The 19,065-nt window shown below is 41.2% G+C and overlaps 1 long non-coding RNA gene and 1 gene segment (V, D, J or C); both read right to left on the bottom strand.

Moving 5' to 3' along the window:
• Positions 1-6,700: 6,700 nt before the first annotated feature.
• LOC122868583 lies at positions 6,701-9,213 on the bottom strand. The gene is made up of 3 exons (XR_006376149.1): positions 9,052-9,213; positions 8,369-8,952; positions 6,701-6,829 (listed from the first exon to the last, which is right to left on the bottom strand). It is a non-coding gene; the product is annotated as an uncharacterized LOC122868583 (long non-coding RNA).
• Positions 9,214-12,891: 3,678 nt separating this feature from the next.
• Positions 12,892-13,721, bottom strand: LOC122869519. The segment is given in 2 exon segments: positions 12,892-13,256; positions 13,700-13,721. Coding segments are annotated over 2 exon segments (387 nt in total).
• Positions 13,722-19,065: the final 5,344 nt, after the last annotated feature.

Below are 19,065 nucleotides of genomic sequence, written 5' to 3'. Positions count from 1 at the left end.
AATCTTACGTAATAAAATTGTCTGTCCCATATATAGGCAGGTTGAGTTCTTTGATTGAAGCAAATAAAAGCTATTAATTTACGAAATGTACTGTATGTACTGTGTGTTTCAGGGCCCTAGTTTCAGTTGCTTGCTAGCTATTTGCAACCTAATTTAGTTAACATACTGTATGTTGAGGGATGTAAAGCTAGCTAATGAAGTGTTCACTTTGTGAGGCAGGGGCAGGGGGATGTGGTGATAAATTGTTGTTCCTAAGTTACATTTTTGCTTGGTCTTGACTTGGTTTCAACCCCTCAAAGTCTTGGCCTTGTCTCGGTCTCGAAACACTCTGGTCTTGGTCTTGACTTGGTCTCGGTTGAGGTGGTCTTGACTAAAACCCTGCTTAACACAACATTAAGTTAGATGATAGATAAAAGTTTGTTTTACTCTAAAATTTTGATATGAATTCCTGCAGACGGAGTCATGTAAACGGACCGAAATATGATTCGGGCAAATTAGACAACTCTGAAATAGTTAGGATTGTTTATTCTGATAAGACCAGCACTCTCCCACAATAATGTGTCCTTCTTCTGACTTTAATGTGTGCGTGTTTGTCATTTTGAAATATTTCAGCTGTGTCAACATCCTGGTTTTAAGGACCTTGAACTTGAAAACTTCTGGAACATGGAGCAGGGTTTTAGTAAGTCAGTGACAGCAAACCACATCACTGTGTACTGCCTGCGCAGAAATACACAGCTGAGTCTGACAGATTCACACTGTGAATGATCAGAGCTCCTCTCAGTCTGCTTTCCCGTACAATCTCAATTTGATCCATAAACGGCTTCTGATGGTCGGGTGGATGGTCTTCGCTGGTACCAGAGCATCACATAGAGATTGTTGTCATCGTGACTACATTTAATTTCTACCCCGTCTGTTACATCGACTATTTTGGGCTGAGACTGCTGAAATGTCACACTCTTGGCTTGATCTGTGGAAAAAGAGATTCAAAATACGGTTGATACATGCATTACTTGGCAAAACCATTCATAATATTGCTGTATGACATAATGAAGATGCTATTTTTCTTTTCACGTTATTCATTTTAGATCTTATTTAATCTTAAAGAAGCATTACATAGAAGCAAGACAAGAAGAAAAAGTCTGATCCCAGCTGGCGACATAGCGGTGAACTCTAGCATCGTTTAGCTGGAGGATCTTGAGAGAGACTCTGCTGCTTTCCCCCGCTTTATAATCTGCACATGCTCAGTTGCAACAACTGAAGAAAAAACACTGAGGGAGTGACATTAAACCACATCACTGTGCACTGGCAGCGCAGAAACACAGAGCCGAGTGTGACGGGGTTGCTCTGCGAATGATCAGAGCTCCTTTTAGTGTGTCTTCTCTTCTCAACTCAAACTGTTCTTCAGACTGACCCTCGTAGGTTTGGGCACCTGTTCCATATCCAAACCCTAGGAGGATCATAGACCGACTGTCCTTTGTTTGCTGGTACCAGAGCATTACTGGACGGCTGCTGTCATCATGGCTGCAGTTGATGTGGACCTCGGTGCTCTCCTCCAGTATCTGAGGAGGACTTTGATTTAATGCGATACTGCTGACCTGACCTGTGGACAATTTAGATGAACATATTGATGTTGAACAGATGAGGAGAAAGGGTTTATATTTAATATATTGGAGAATTTGTTCAAATTTAAGATCTTACTTGGAAACCAGACGAAGAGAATACCAAATGCATACATGAATGAAGACATTGTCCTGTACTGCTGTGTGAAAAACATGATTTTGCTCTGAGTGAATAAGGGCAAGAGTTTTTTTTATTGGGGAGGTGCTAATTCATCACCACATGCATCTGAGAACCTCTGTACCATGTACTCTACCTCCACTTACTGGCTGAATCTTGTCTTTGGTGGATTCATCTTCCATTCTTTGTGATAACAAAAGGCAAGGCACAAATAAAAATAAAATATCTGACTTGAGAGCATTCTTTTTGGTACGTACATTAATGATTGGACAGGGTCAAGCAGCGGCCCTGTGAATCCCACGAGTCTGTCATTCTCTCTAGACATAACATTAGTAAAACTCACACGTCCACTGGTGCCCCACAGGGGAGTGATCTTTTCACTATATTTTTTAACAATTATTTTATTTTGATATGTACACAGCTGAATTAGCTCTGCATTAAGAAAATAAAAGCTGCTGTTTTCTAATATATACAGCAGGTAAAATAAGTATTGAACACTTCACCATTTTTCTCAGTAAATATATTTCTAAAGGCGCTATTGAAATGAAATTTCCACCAATCAACACATGCAAAGAAATCAAACCATAGATATCCATAAATTAAGTTGTGTGTTATAATGTTAAATGACACAGGGAAAAAAGTATTGAACACGCTTTCCGAAATTCATTTAATACTTCGTACAAAAGCCTTTGTTGGTAATGACGGCTTCAAGACGCCTCCTGTGTGGAGAGACGAGTTGCATGCATTGCTGAAATGTGATTTTGGCCCATTCTTCCACACAAACAGTCTTCAAATCTTGAAGGTTCCGTCGGCCTCTTCTATGAACTCTGATCTTTAGCTCTTTCCGTAGATTTTCAAATTGGATTCAAGTCAGGTGATTGGCCGGGCCATTCTAGCAGCTTTATTTTCTTTCTCTGAAACCAATTGAGAGTTTCCTTGGCTGTGTGTTTGGGATCATTGTCTTGCTGAAATGTCCACCCTCGTTTCATCTTCATCATCCTGGTAGATGGCAGCAGATTTTTCAAGAATGTCTCTGTAGATTTTTCCATTCATCCTTCCTTCAATTATATGAAGTTTTCCAGTACCGTTTGCTGAAAAACAGCCTCACACCATGATGTTTCCACCTCCAAACTTCACTATTGGTGTGGTGTTGTGGGGGTGATGTGCAGTGCCATTTCTCCTCCAAACATGGTGTGTATCATGGCATCCAAAGAGTTCAATTTTGTTCTCATCTGACCAATCTATATTCTCCCATTATGTTACAGGCTTGTCCAAATGTTGTGCAGCAAACTTTAAACGCACTTCAACATGCTTTTTCTTCAGTAATGGAGTCTTGCGTGGTGAGCGTGCATTACTTATCTGTCACAGCCTGTCATGTCCTCACCAGCCGGTAATCACTCACACCTGTCATTAATCACACACCTGCATTTCATCAGTACTCCACTCCACTATAAAACCTCATCCCGCACCTCAGTTAGTGTCTGGTCTCATTTAGTATAGGACAGATCTCAGTATCAAGCCAAGACTACGTTACGGACTCCTACCTCGTTTCAGTTAACGCCTTCTCAGTTCCAGAGCTCCCGGTTCCGTGGCCCTCCAGTCTCCCGTGTGTGGCTCTGCAGCCCCAGATCTCCAGTTTGGCTAGCCAAAAGGTATCAGTAACATTCCCACTTTGCCTGTCATATCGTGCACAATAAAATACCTCCTGTCTCATCTTGGTGTCTCCGGCCTGCTCTATCCGTAACATTATCGTTTTCTTTGAAACAATTGTACCTGCTAATTCCAGGTCCTTCTGAAGCTGTCCACAAGTGGTCCTTGGCTCTTGAACAACTCTTCTGAGTTCTTTTCACTCCACTGTCAGAAATCTTGCGAGGAGCACCTGGTCGTGGCCACTTTATGGTGAAATTATGTTCTTTACACTTCACACGGGATTATGGCCCCAACAGTGCTCACTGAAACATTCAGAAGTTTTGAAATCCTTCTGTAACCAATGCCATCATTTGCAACAATAAAGTTACAATGGTCTTGAGCAAGCTCTTTGCTTTTACCCATCATGAGAGATTTCTTCTGTGACACATTGGTAATTTATAGGCCATCAGTTGGGACAGAACCAGCTGATATTAATTTGCCCTGACAAGGGGCAGGATTGCTTTCTAATTACTGATTGTCTTGGCTCTCCATGCCTTTTTGCACCTCCCTTTCTTCATGTGTTCAATACTTTTTCCCTGTGTCTCTTAACATTATAACACATAACTTAATTTATGGACATCTATGGTTTGACTTCTTTGCATGTGTGGATTTCAACATCTGGTGAAAATTTCATTTCAATAGCACCTTTAGAAATATATTTACTGAGAAAAATGGTGACGTGTTCAATACTTATTTTACCTGCTGCATATATACATCTGTAGAAAGAACGGCTGTCAGTGTGGATCTGTTGCACGGCCTCAGGAGGATTTAGACACACTTTTTGACCTCAGCATTAACAAACCAGTTTTTTTCTTTTAAACCAACAGCAGCACTTTAGTTTCAAAATGCCACTGAAATAGATACAAAACTCTACGCAGCTCTGCTCACACATTCACTGCTGATAACTATAATTCACTGAAACTGACCACTTAATCTGTCATTCTACGAGCGAACATCTGGATTTATAGCCGATACCTATTAATCAAAAAATGCCTGGATTTGTCCTGATCTCAATCCTGTGGTCATAAATTACTTTCATGCTAATTTCAGAGTGTAGATCATTTCTCATATCTTATATTTAAGGACCCCCTTGCGCACATAAGTTATCCCAGTGTGGACCATATTATGCTGTTTGCATGGAACATGAGCAACCTGGTTATTCACACATTTGTACTCTTACACAGCGCCGTGGGCAAATGAATGCAGAGTCACAAGTGGCAGCCACCATTTTCAGTTAATGGTATGACGACAAATGTCTGTAGACTCTACTCAGCATCAGGTGTTTGGTGCAGTGTGCACAGTTGGGGTTTATTCAACTTTTTAATGTACACAGGTGTGGAGAAGAGGGCCTGGAAGCAGGACCGAAGGGCAGAGCAGGTCTGGAGGATGACCAGTTGTGTGGAGCAACTCAAGAGGCCGGTGACAGACAAAACCCCTCTGGAGGTTGGACAGGAGGCCGGCAAAGGAGCCGGTGGAGCCAGTGATGCTGCCGCAACTCAAGAGGATCAGGAGGCTGCTGCAGCTCGTAAAGTCCAGGTGATTCCAGCAGCTCAGGAACAGGCACTAAGAGGCTTGACATAGAAACAAAGAACATTGTCGCACACACACACACCTTCTATGCGTGCTCATTGTTAAATAAATGCTATTGTTTCTTTTAAAGAGCAGCTGCCAGTGGTTATTGTGGGTACATGTTGTGATAATAGCTGGTTGCGACAGTCAGTGCTTGGATCGCACCCTTCACTGTTTCCCCCTTTTAATGTAAGATAGTGCCTTTAAATAAAATTTTTAGGCGGACAGCAGCTTTGAGACTGTTTTTCACATTTGGTTATTGGTGAGGATGAGCAGCTGGGCAGTGGAGAGGCACTATGTCGGCGGGAGCCACGCTTCCTTCTGGGGGGCTTTCCAGAATGTGGCTCCAGGACACGAACAGGCTGAAAGCTAGCAGGCTGGAGTGAAGGCTGGTGGCTAGCAGGCCGGAGTGAAGGCTGGTGGCTAGCAGGCTGGAAGCTAGGGGCCCTGGGGCTGAAGTTCAGGATGATAGCTGGGGACCTGAGACTGAGGCTTAGGGGTACAGAGGAAGTCTGTGAGCCACTCAGGAATGGAGCCCAGGTGTAGAGGCCAATTTCTTGTGGGCCAAAGATAGAGCTGCCTCCCTGTGCTCCTCACAAGAAGCCTCTTTCCAAAAGTCTCTTATATAGATAAGGTCCAAAATTAAATCATAAAGTTCATCAGAAACCGTGTCTGCTGGGTCCACCTTGGTCAGATCGTTCTGTCACGTTTCAAGCAGGGAACACAGGGAATACAAGAGTTTGGACGCAGGTAGAGAGGCAGAGCTGGTATAATTCAATGATTTATAGGGGAACAAAGGCTTACTGAGTTGTGTGGCAGGCAGAAGTCAAAACCAGAAACAGTGTGTTTCGGAGTTAAATGAGCACAGCTTTTTCATTTGAATGATAAAGTATCTTGTTCAAACCAGAGAAAAAAGTGTTTGGCTGCGACCATGCCTCACACTAATGCCAAATGATCAAATCAAATGATCAGACAGGTTGTAAACAAACCTCACACAGGTTGAAACCATAAGTGATCACTCTCAAAATGTTGAGAATAATGCCGCATGTTGTATACTGTATGCTGAACAAAATAAGTTAAAGTGAAGGTTTTTTTTGGAGCCTATCTGATCATCTGACCATCTCTGTTCCTGCCCACAGTCTGATGTATTATATATCAGGATAAACCCCTTGCGATCTTATTTTCAAGGGGGTCCGAAACGTTCTACCAATGTCTTTGAATCCCCAAATTTCAGCAAGCATGAGCATAACAGATATGAATGATGAGCAAAGGATAATAACTTCTAGTATTTACCAATAACTGACTACTAAAATGACTATTATCATCTTTAATGATTTTATTCCTCAGATCTACACAGTTACGTAAGTTAAAATGAACCAAACGAGCATTATGTTGAAGGGTAGGTGCTTATTGTCGCAGTGGTTTGAAACTGCATCACATGATCTCAGCGGTTTCACATCAGCGTGTTAATATCTGCTACATCATCGTGGATTTTGTAAGAGAGAGGAGCTGTCTTCATCACTGTGGTAACTTGCTGCACCAAAATATTCTGCGCTGTGTTCAGGGTGCCTCAGGCTCAGGATGTGGAGATATGCTTCATTCTCTCCATTTCCACTCACATTAAAGTGGCCTTCAAATGATGGTTCAACGGATGGTGATTTGTAATACATGTAGCCGATCAGCTTCAGGGCAGTGTCTCCCTTTGAGCGCTGATACCACAGAATAGTGTTAAAGTTTGGGTTTTTATGTGTGCAGGTCAGCTTGACTTCATCGTTCTGTGGCCTCAGCAGCTCAGCTGTCTGAAGCACTTGCATTTCTTTACTGAGGGAAACTCCTGTCGAGAGAGAAAGAAACAGTGGTAGGTTGTACTTTGTTACATGTCTCTAATATAGCTTGTGGAACTCTATGGGCATTCGCAGTAAATTATGTCAATTTAAGTCAGTGGATCATAGCCATGAGAAATGTTTTAATGCTCATCAAGACGGAGTAAAGGTAACAATTAAAACTTGACCTGTTTCATTAGAGTAATGGGTTCCACTTTGTAATAAGGTACTCTCTATTACAAAGGGTTTATACATTGTAACTAATAGCTTTGTACTAATGTTTATCATATCAGTTAAAAACCCTTTTGAGAAACTCAAGGGTCTGCAATCATAAATTAAAGCTACAGCTAATAATTACTTTCATTACCAATTGCTTTTTTGATAAATTGTTTAGTCTATAAATTCCAATCCAGTCCATATAAGAGTTCAAAACCCAAAGATAGACAATGTTTATGTAAATTACACGTGCTATTCCCATGGGACCAGCAGCTCACAGGCATTGAAAATGGACTTGCTGATCACAGCCTGGATGGGAGACTGCAGGGAAATATATGAAATTTGATATGACAGTAGGATTACTCTTTTATTCCCGCGCCCCAAAGTTGCAGAGAATCTCTATTCCTAAACATTTTATTGCTGGAGCACCTCTGGATCCCTTTTCTTTAACCAACAGGTTACCCTAACCCCAGCCATTCATCTTGAATGCCTAACCCTAATCATCTTTGTGTCAACAGCTATTCCCAACCTGGAGCACAATTCTGGTTCATTCTAACCTTAATCATCTTCATCGTTGGATCTTGGACTCTCTTTCTGGCCTTGGTTTTGAATCCTCAATGACTTGTCTGCCCTAACCCCAACCGTCTCAGCTTGGATGCTTAACACCAGCCAGGTTTTCCTTAGATGCCCCACTGTCACTTGGACATTCCTATTTTCTTCTCTCCTCCGCTGCCACTATGTGATTTGGGGGCTCCTCCTGGCTGAATGGGGGTCCACATGGTGCATGGAGTCATAAGTGGCGTCCGCTGGCCTGTGCCTTGCCTTTGGCTCCCTATTCCAAACCGCCTAGTAGATGGACTTGAGTGGAGGGAGCCACTGAGAATCTCAAACCTAACTTCTTAACTCTAACCCCAGTACATTTTTGCCCTAACCCTAACCTTAAGGGTAATGGGTCTAACTTTCTAATTTCCAACAACAAACATTAGTAATTCATCTGAAGTTATCAAGTAAAAGTATATAAGAAGTTCTTTATAAATTGAGAGTTGGTCCAGATGCTCTGCAGCCTTTTTCCAGAAGGTAAGTGGTTAAACAGTCCAGTAGATGAGCGGGTTAAAAGTTGTTCAAGTCTAGAGCATTAGTAAATGATTTATTAAACATTAATAAAGCCATTAGTTGCAACATATAAACCCATAATAAACAGTAGGATAGTGGTACCAAATAAGGTGATCAGTAAGTATCAAACCAGATTTTCACTACGATTCCCCACCATGCATATAAAGAGAAGTTGGAGGGCAAAGTCAAAACCATGACGGACAAAGTGGTTTTGAGAGTACCTTCAATCCAGATGATGATGGGAATGACGAGATGAGGCCGGATCATGCTGAATCTCATGAACCAGCTGAAATCTCTGCAGAACTGTTTGAATATGAAGTCAGAAGATCAACCGACTGTCTGCTAGAAAGGGACAAAAACTCTGCCTGTCTCGCTGTCTTTCTGCCATTTCTTCATTTTTGCAGCTCCTCCCACTGTCCCGTTCATGTGGTTTGCTCCAGGTGTGCAGGGTGATAGTTTTTGTAGGGGAATTTGGGGCTTTTCTATTGTGGTGTGACTGCTGCACAGAAATAATGCCCGCTGTCTTCGGGATGCCTCAGTTTGAGCAAATGAAGTAATGCCTCCTTCTCACCATTTCCACTTACGTTAAAACTACCCTGAAAGGATTTTTCAACAGTTTGAACAGATGTATAACTTGTAAAACCGACTAGCTTTAAAGAAGAGTCTCCTTGTGAGCGATGATACCACAGAATAGTGTCATAGTTGTTGATGTTGTGTTTGCAGGTCAGTTTGACTTTATCGTGTTTCTCCCCCAGCAGATCAGCTGGAGTCTGATGAACATCTTTACTTTGATTTGGCGATATTCCTGCAGAAAGGAGCAAAAAAAAAAAAGATGAATGTTAATTCAAATGAAGCCATATGATCAAACTACAGTGATGAAGCAAAAATGAATAACTTGATGTACCTTTGATCCAGAAGAGTGGGATAATGATTATAAATAAAGCACTGTTCATGTTGAGAACTCTTCGCTGTGTGTGTCTGAAGCAGGAAATGGAAGTGTTGTGGTGCAAACGGCAGCACATGCAGAGGAAGATGAAAAGGTTTTATGTCACACGTGTGGCATACGTGTGCCTAATATGCTGTGCCTCATGTTCACATGCTATCAGGTAAACGAGAAACATGTTTATTCCTGCTCCACTCAAGTCCAAATGGCTCTTCTATCACATATTACACAGCATTTTAATTTGCCTAATAAGGTGACAGGACAGGACATAGTGTCAAAATAGGTCATTTTGACACTATGTCCTGTTTAAAATCAATTATTTGGACAAGATAGACCAGAAGTCTAAAAACTTGCTAACGGCCAAAAGGCTATAGTCTTATTAACACCCCATAATACAGAAGTGTTGGAGACTATATTCTTTGAGTCCTGTTGGTAGCCTATGAGTAAAAATGTAAAGGTGGTACTAGATGAAAATGCCCCTTATCGCCCTTTGAAAGCTCAGAAGATTTCAGGGCTATCTGCCTATTGGAGAATATTCGGTTGTGTGAAAATTTGACATTTTGGTCTCAGGGTGAAAGTACTTGGAAGCTTAAGGAGCGGCTCCACTGCAAAGGACTCATAATCCATGAGTATGCACAGTCAATTTCATGGCAATCAGCTTTTATATCTGTTGTAATGGTGGAAATTTCAGCCTAAAGGTGGCATTGAGGGAAAAGTCAGGGGCTCAACAAAACCATCGGGACTCATGCTGGTGTCCATGAGCACAAAAACAACTTGGTTAAGTTTAGGGAAAGACCATGGTTTGGGTTAAAATAAATACAAACATGAGGCTAACCTTGCTTAAGGTGACCTTTGTTGTCATGGTTACAAAAACAAACATGTGGTTAAGGTTATGAAGCAATCGTGGTCATGCTGTAAAAAAACAACGTTTTAAGCGGTTAAAGTCTGATGTTTTGCTGTCCCATCCATCCACCCCGACCTCCTGCCAACATGGACGCTCTGTCGTTTTATGACAAAGTCACCAAACTTCCTCCTTTGCTCCTGTCTGACTAAAATACAGGTAAGGATGACTAATCTAATAACAATTTTAGGAGAGCAATAAATCATTTATAATAGATTACTGCTAAGGATTCTACCCAACATTGTCAGTAAGAGATAGGGAACTTTTCTTGCTGTATTCCCGCTCAAAACCCCAGTGATATTGAAATCTGCATCACACAAAAGCATTAGCTGATGGTGATAAGATATCAAAGCAAATTATAACCACAGAAGCAGGTGCCTGCTGTTCACTGTCATGTACAAAACCACCGATGCTGGAGGACAGTGTAGAGTGTTTGGAAACAGCAGAGAGGCTGTGCATAGCAAGCTGCACAGTAGTGCACTGCACTGGCCCCAGCTCCAGTCAGCTGGAATATCAGAGACATTTTTTGCTTCGTTCCCACTCAGATCGCCTCTGATGTTGAACTGCTGTTCATATGGCTTTTCCATTCTGACATCCTTATGGTTCACATATCCAGTGAGTTTCATATCTCTGTCCAGGTGGCTGCTGGCACCAGAGCATCACTCTGTAGTCAGTTTGTTCAAAGCTACACTTTGTTACCAGGGAGAGCAGAGGGATTCTGATGGACCTCAATACCCAGACAGCCACCTAGGTACAAAAAGAGGGACATTCTTTATTTTGTGATGGACAACAGAGAAAACCTTTCCAGACGGAAGGTTTCTTCAACAGAAGAAAAAAAAAACAGAAAAAGAGAAAGCAGATCATTTTGACTTCTTCCTACCTACAGCTTTGGGCGTGTTACTCAAAAGCCTTTGATCTACTCTAGATAAACCTGTGAGAATTGTGAGATGTGCATGTTTTCGGTGCGGATAGCTCCACCATGTGGCCATTTATAAAGCAGCATATACTCACATTTTCATTTAGCACCATAATCAGGTCAAATTTAATAACCTGCATAACTAATGACGTTTCCATCCCAATTGTACTTGTTAGCATGATAACATGCTAAACTAAACGGCGAACATAGGAAACATTATACATTCATTTTTACCAGAACAGCTACTGAGTGGACCTTGTGGTTAGATTGTTTTGTCAACTTTTCATTTGCCATACTATTTGCTTAGAAGTCCTGCAGATGTGGGAAATTTGACATAAACCATGATGACAACCACATTAAAGTTATTTGACCCCTAGGTGGCGCTAAAGAAACATGATAAATTTGTCATAACTATGTGTTAGTGAGTCTGATTTATATTTAAAAATCAGCCTGATTATCTCATATCTATTTTGCCATACGTCCAGATTAAAATGCACAATAGCAAGACTCTAGAGTCTACAGCCACGCTAGCATCTCTGCGAGGCTGTACTTAGGCACAGCAATGCTTTGAGCTAAATGCAAACATCAGCATGCTAACATCATCACAAAAACAATGCTAACATGCTGATGTCTAGCAGGTATAATGTTTACCATGTTCACTAGCTTAGATTTGTGCTAGCATGCTAACATTTGCTAATTAGCAATGAACACAAAGTATAGCTGAGGCTGATGGGAATGTCATTAGATTTAGTCATAAACCATAGTATTTGACAAATGTAGACCCGATGATGGCGATAGATTAAAAAGTAAAAAGATCTGAGTTCTCAGACCATTTTCACAATTGAGAATGACTTCCGGATGGGAGCCGAAACGTCTTGATTCTGAAAACAGTGTCCAGATGACTACGACTGAAACCTTTTCTACGATTTCAGGTAATGTCAATAAACAGGGATGTTACTGATAATACTGAGTGTTGCCTGTTGAATATTTTCTGATATTTATTAGTGCCTCTTCTGCAGGTGCCTCATTCAGTGGCCAAGTCAACCAGACTCCAGCAGACAAGTACAAACTTCCAGGAGAGACAGCCAAACTCAGCTGTGACCTCACCATTCCCAGCTACAATCAGATCCTCAGGTACAAGTGATCAGAGAGCGGGCAGTTACAGCTGCTGCGATACATGTTACAGGTTTCCTGAGGCCGGAGTGTCTGTGAAGATGGATGGGAGCACAGATAGAAACACAGCCAGCACTCGCGCCAGCAGTGCAGCGTACTTCTGTGCTGCTGGTTTACACAGTGCGAGAGCGGGGCTCTTACTGTGAAAGACTTGCCGCTGGAGGACAGCGGTGTGTACTTTTGCGCCGTCAAAAAAACAGTGTCCAGACGACTACGACTGAAACCTTTTCTACGATGGAACACTCCTGGACGAATGAGCGACTACACCGTCTTGTTTTAAAGGAATACCAAAGTTATTACAATTCATCCTGAGGGAAACATGAATGGCTGTACCAAATTTCATGGCAATCTGTCAAATATTTGTTGAGACATTTCAGTAAAAGCCACAAATGTGCACCTCATGGCAGCGCTAGAGGAAAAGTCAGGGGATCACCAAAATTAGGATCCATCCTCTGGGCACCATGAATGTCAATGAACCCAATTTCAGGGCAATCTTTTCAATAGTTGTTGAGAAATTTCAGTCTGTACCAAAGCGCTGGATCAACCAACCAACCTGCATTACCGTCCTTAGAGCCTTATCAAATTTTGCAGACTGAGCAGACTTATTGAAGGTCTGCGCTCTCTGAGTGCTTTCTTGTTTGTTGTTCTTGTAACCCCTTATATTACATATTCCATCCACTCAAGAATGAAATTTAAAAAAAACTGAAATTGCCATTCCATTTAGTCACTAATAGGATATTTCAGCCAGCTTCTCTGTAATGAAGTAATGAAACCCCGCCGGTGCACAGTTCGCCATTGTGGTGAGGTAACATCAGGCAGCGTGCCAGTCATCATTTTGGTGCAGCTTGACAGCTGTCTGCATCACTGTGTGAACTGAACTGACAGCACAGAGATACACTCCGTTGTCGCTTGGTTCCACATTTTTCACTGTGAAAGATCCGTTCTCACTCACAGTCTTGCTGGCCGAGTACTTGTCCTGGCTGAAGTTCCCAAAGTCAGGCGGCTTGTACGGCACCGTGTGGACGATCAGCTTCATACTCTCCCCTGATAACTGCTGAAACCAGTACATGTTGTAGTAACTGCCATGCAGGTTGTGACTGCAGTTCATCTGAGCAGAGTGCCCCCTCTCCACCAGTAAGCCTGGGGCCTGCTGGACTCTCTCAGTCCATGTTACACCTGGAATCAAGCAGGAAAACAAGCTGAGATGGTAACAGTAAAGTTAACAGGTTGGGACAAATGCTCATTTCTGGAAATAAAGAATTATTTGCATATAACAGATAATAAACCACATGAGTTTTAGCGTCACATGAGGTTTTACAATCAATAAATAAAACCTTTGGGATGAAACTACCTGCCGTACAGAGCAGAGAAACAGTGCAGATAACGAGAGGTGAGATCATTTTGATCCACTCAGCACGCAGATGGCTCTCACAGTGAGACAGCAGCTGATGGGATCGTCTCGTAATACAGTGTGTGATCTCTCCTGTCACGAGTAGGCGTTCTCAGACTGTTTCAGTTAATGGTTAGCCTCATTAACATCTATCAGTGGTCAAAAATGGCACCTTTTAATATACCATTCCAGAGTGAACTTAACAGATTTTATTATTTAATGTTATTACGTTCAGTGTCTTGCCGTGCCATCGTTTGAAATCAGCATTTTGACATCATGTGACATCTTTAAAATTTTAAAGAGCAACCGTTTTGATTGTGTGTGTGTGTGTTTGTGTGCGTGTGTGTATGTGTGTGTGTTTGTGTGTCAGATGCTCCAGATTTTCTGAAAAGTGGTTCTTGGAACTAATTTCCAAATGAACACAAATTAGGAACATTTGCTTATTAAATACTCTGATGATTTTTACTATTAATAAATAAAAAGAATGAAAATTACTTAATTTTAGACCAGACTTCTAGTCAGTATTAAAGAGATGTCTTGCAGTCTGACCAAAGGAAAACTGACCTGTGCAGTCTGGGAGGGAAGGGGAAGGAATTGGTAATACAGGTGCACAATTAGTAATTTATTAATACTTGAATTAATGCATAAATCATGATGAACTAAGTCATGGATTAATGTTTAATGTCCCACAGCACTAAAACGTATTTGCTCTCTGGCAGAGAGTTAGTCAGGATCAGCACCACTCTCCTCTCTGTCTAAACAGAAGGCTGGAGCCCTCAGCTTAGGTGACTGGAAACAGTTAGCCTGGCTCTGTCCGACGGCAACAAAAATGTTGCATTGTTTTTACACTTGGGTTTTTTGTACAGATTAAATGACCAATATTTAACAATAGTGAGCTTTAGAGGTGCTGGTAAGCAAATGTTGTCACCTTTGGTCATGTGACCTAAGAAATGGAGGCTCAGATGAGCCACTGGAGTTTTCTATCTGAATTTGTTAACCTGAAAAAAGAAATGTATTGAAACTTCAAAGAGGGGAATTTAAACCACATCACTTCATATAGATGGTTTTCAAAGTAAAATGTTTCAGTGCTACACATTTTTAACTTGGGAAGTGGTTAGATTTTGCAATTTGATATTCAGTTACTTATAAAATATTAATTAATATGGGCTTACTTTGCTTCCATACTAATGTAGCTTGCTGCGTAGCTGGGTGACTATGGTATAAACACTGGGGGTGCATCACAAAGATCTGTTTCTGTTTGGGTCAAAAATATGTATTCGAATCAGTATTTGGATTTATACTGGAGGTGGGTGTGGCCGACACCAAGGGGTGTCGAAAACATCTACACTGTTTCGTTTAGTGCTCAACTGTTATATACTACAGTACCATTTATACTCCCCATACATACACTGTATGTATACATGGTAACAAATATACAAAATAATATCTTAACCATGTACCTAAATTAATCAAATAATTAAACAAGGTTTGTATTTGAACCCTGCTTTCAGAAAAGGAATTAAAAGTAGGTCTAAAGTGAGTTTAATAAAAGCTGTGTAAGTGTTAATGAATGGTGGAAATAGGACAGTGGGACAGTGCATTGGGCCATACTGAATGACATTTCTTGGGAGAAACTGGGAGTTAAAATAAAGTTGGCTTGAAGTGTCTATGAGTGTTTCTGAGTTCTGCTGACCGAACCAGTGTATGTGTGTATGTGTGTGTGTGTGTGTGTGTGTTCGTGATGTCTGAATGTTTTGAATTGACTAAGGAATGACTCTGAGAAGAAGTGGCGTGATGTTTGTGATATTGGGTGACAGATTTTAAAATTACTTTAAAAATTCGGATTATGTTGGTGTCTGTTCAGAGTGCATTATCTGTTTATAGCCAGAAAATGTATTGTGTATTGATTACATGCTAATAAAGACCAAGTCGTTCTTTACTTTTTCTTCACTTAGGTCTCCAGTGGCATTAAAATACTCCTTCTACATCTCCTTATTGTCTAGACATTTACCAGGTTTGGCCTTCAGAGGAAACCATTGCATCAGTTTGTAGTCACTTCTTTCATGGTTGCAACATTAAGAAGGCAAAGTGGCTGTAACTTCCAGGCTAAAATGTAGCAACATTTGTTGAGTTTTAACTCCACCTACAGGACAGATCTGAAAATCATGATATGAATCCTAATACGCTCAGCGATACCAAACAAATGGCAAGCAGTTTTTTTGACGGCGCAAAAGTACACACCGCTGTCCTCCAGCGGCAAGTCTTTCACAGTAAGAGCCCCGCTCTCGCACTGTGTAAACCAGCAGCACAGAAGTATGCTGCACTGTAGTACCGAGTGCTGGTTGTGTTTCTATCTGTGCTCCCATCCATCTTCACAGACACTCCGGCCTCAGGAAACCTGTAACATGTATCGCAGCAGCTGTAACTGCCCGCTCTCTGATCACTTGTACCTGAGGATCTGATTGTAGCTGGGAATGGTGAGGTCACAGCTGAGTTTGGCTGTCTCTCCTGGAAGTTTGTACTTGTCTGCTGGAGTCTGGTTGACTTGGCCACTGAATGAGGCACCTGCAGAAGAGGCACTAATAAATATCAGAAAATATTCAACAGGCAACACTCAGCTGTATTATCAGTAACATCCCTGTTTATTGACATTACCTGAAATCGTAGAAAAGGTTTCAGTCGTAGTCATCTGGACACTGTTTTCAGAATCAAGACGTTTCGGCTCCCATCCGGAAGTCATTCTCAATTGTGAAAAAATTGGACGGGAACTGGAAATTTAAGCTACTCTGAGTTACATAAGCCCTGCCCTCAGGAAGGAATCTGCCTGAGTATCTGTAGAGTAGCTTAAATTTCCAGTTCCCGTCCAATTTTTTCACAATTGAGAATGACTTCCGGATGGGAGCCGAAACGTCTTGATTCTGAAAACAGTGTCCAGATGACTACGACTGAAACCTTTTCTACGATAGAACACTCCTGGACGAATGAGGGACTACACCGTCTTATTACCTGAAATCAGGAATAAGATGATCATGTTGTGTATTTAAAGTGTTGGGTTATATTGCAGCCTTGCTGTTGCAATAATACACAGAAAGTCTTAAGGTGGGTGGTGTCATCCTCCATCAGCTCAAATACCATACTCCACTAGTTCTCTCCGTGTGTCAACATATACTGCCGCCTTATGAGCAGAGGTGGGACAGAGTCATTGTTTTTTGTCTTTGCAAGGTTGTCGGTAGCGCTGTTATAAATAGTGCTTTACAATTTGTCTCTCTATTCACCCATTCATACACACACCAGTGGCAGGGCTACAGCCACCCAAAATGAAAGCTAAAAACAATCGAGGGCAATCAAGCTTAAATACAATATGGGGAATTGATAATTAATACATTAAAAATACATTTACAAATATGAAAAAATACAATCTAGAAATCAGAAATAAAACATTGTTAATACACAAAATACAAAATAATCAACTGTTAGCTAACAATTTTGCCATAGCAATTTAAAAAGTGATAATATTACTTTCACAACTTGTTTCTGCTGCCTCCAAGTGGCCAAAAAAACTCAGTTATTGCAGGTTTAAAGGCACACTAGTAATGTAACGCATTACTTTCGCTGCAGCGTAATTAGTAAAGTAATTAACAACAAATTAATTCCTTAATAATTATGGGGGGTGGGGGCGGGTTCCAATCTAACTGCATATGTCTTATACTTGTCATTGGTTTGTGCATTTAGTGTTCCCATTGTTCTATAATGTTTTATCACAGGTGTAGATCTTTCGGTTTGTAAGGTACTCTGAAAAATGATTAAACTTTTTTTTTTTAAATTAAAATGATTATTATTTGAAGGAGGATGATCATGCTCCACCATGGGTTTATGGTTTTTAAATCCCATTTCAATCAGCATTTCTTAAGATAACAGTTTTCTGCAAGACTGAAATAGTCTTGTGTATTTTTTTCCTGCAAACATCTTGATGTCAGTACACATGTTGTATTTAATTTCAATGAAAGTTTGATTTTGAACGTTATAACAATCATATATTATTCATATAGCAGACATGTGCAACTGTGGAGAGAAACACTACACCCTATTGAATAATAAAAGAATTGCATCAAAACTGTGTGATAAGCTGTCTGATATGAGTGTTTTCTGCTGGTGTGGTTACAGCAGGTGACTACTGTGATTGTTAGAGAGTTTTTGTTGAAGACAGAGGGTTTATGCAGCAGCGTGCATCACTGGCAGCACAGAAATACACCACGCTGTCCTCGGCTCCACTCAGCGTTAGAGTATGAAGAGATGACAGACTTCTCCCATCCCCGCTCACGTTATAAATCTCTTTAAATGGACCTTCAACAGTCACAGAGTCGTACCGTGCATACCCAATGAGAGTCATTTCACTGCTCCGTGTAGACTGTTTGTACCACTGGATCATATTAAAATCACTATTAGAGTGGCTGCAGTTAATCAGGACCTTCTCTCCAGGATCTTTGAACATGGCAGGAGGACTCTGATGAACACTTTTTGCTGAGATCTCTGCAGAAACACAGTTGAAACATACAGTGTTAGTGGAGATAAGAAATAAAATCTGTAGGATTTATCTGCCCCGTAAATTCATGTAACATTACCTGCTAGACAGAGCGGGAGAGCAGCTAATTGTATGAGCAGTCTGATGATCATCTTCGTGCAGGTAAAAGCAAAAGAATCATGAATGCAAACTGAACTGAGTTGTCTAGATGGAAGAAAGGGTGGGTTGGCACTGTGGGACGCAGGGGCGGGACCATAGTGGTAGCCAAGGGTGGCGAAATCAGAAATCTGATTGGCCACCCGTGGTGCCCCCTGCTGTCAGGGGTCAGAAGGTGGTACATACTTAGCTTGTGAGTATAAATAAATGTAGAACATGTAGCACTACAAGAATTGACTGAATTTAAAGCTGAAATAAATCATTATAAATAGTACTTAAAAGTACAAAAGTATTAGCATCAAAATATACTTAAAGTATCAAAAGCAAAAGCACTCATTATACAGAATGGATGGCCCATTTCAGAATAATATATATATATATATATATATATATTATAGGACTCTGAAACATTAATTAAAGATTAATCACCCATTTATTAATGTCATTCTAAATAGATCTGTAGTTCAAAATTTGGTATAGGCACTTGTTATGAGGGGATTCTTGGGCCGGGTCAAAAATGAATCGGACCATGCTGTGAGGGTATAGAGTATGAACAGTATGTAAGGGTTAAACATCTCCATCTCCTTTTTTATCTGCTTTTACCTGGCCTCACCTCATCAACACCCCACTGATGTTTACCCTCAGTGTAAAGTCAACTGCTGAGTCCCACTTGCCTGCAGAGGGGTTTCCTCTCTGCAAACAGAGCCTCCTCTGTGTCTGAAACCGGAGAGGTCAGCATTCCTCTGCCCAGGCCTCAAATAAAGACCCAAATTCTTGCAGAAATAATCCATAGTCCCGCTGGGAGTGCAAACCTATCCGCTGTTCCTGGGTAGCTGCCTCCCTCAAGGTGGACAATCAGTGTCTTTGTGAAGCCAAGCTGATGCCAACAGGCTGAGCCCGGAGCAGGTCCACCCAGC

This window comes from Siniperca chuatsi, linkage group LG21, assembly GCF_020085105.1.
Source record: "Siniperca chuatsi isolate FFG_IHB_CAS linkage group LG21, ASM2008510v1, whole genome shotgun sequence".
In the NCBI taxonomy this organism is placed as follows: domain Eukaryota; kingdom Metazoa; phylum Chordata; class Actinopteri; order Centrarchiformes; family Sinipercidae; genus Siniperca; species Siniperca chuatsi.
This window is presented reverse-complemented; position numbering and strand designations above follow the sequence as displayed.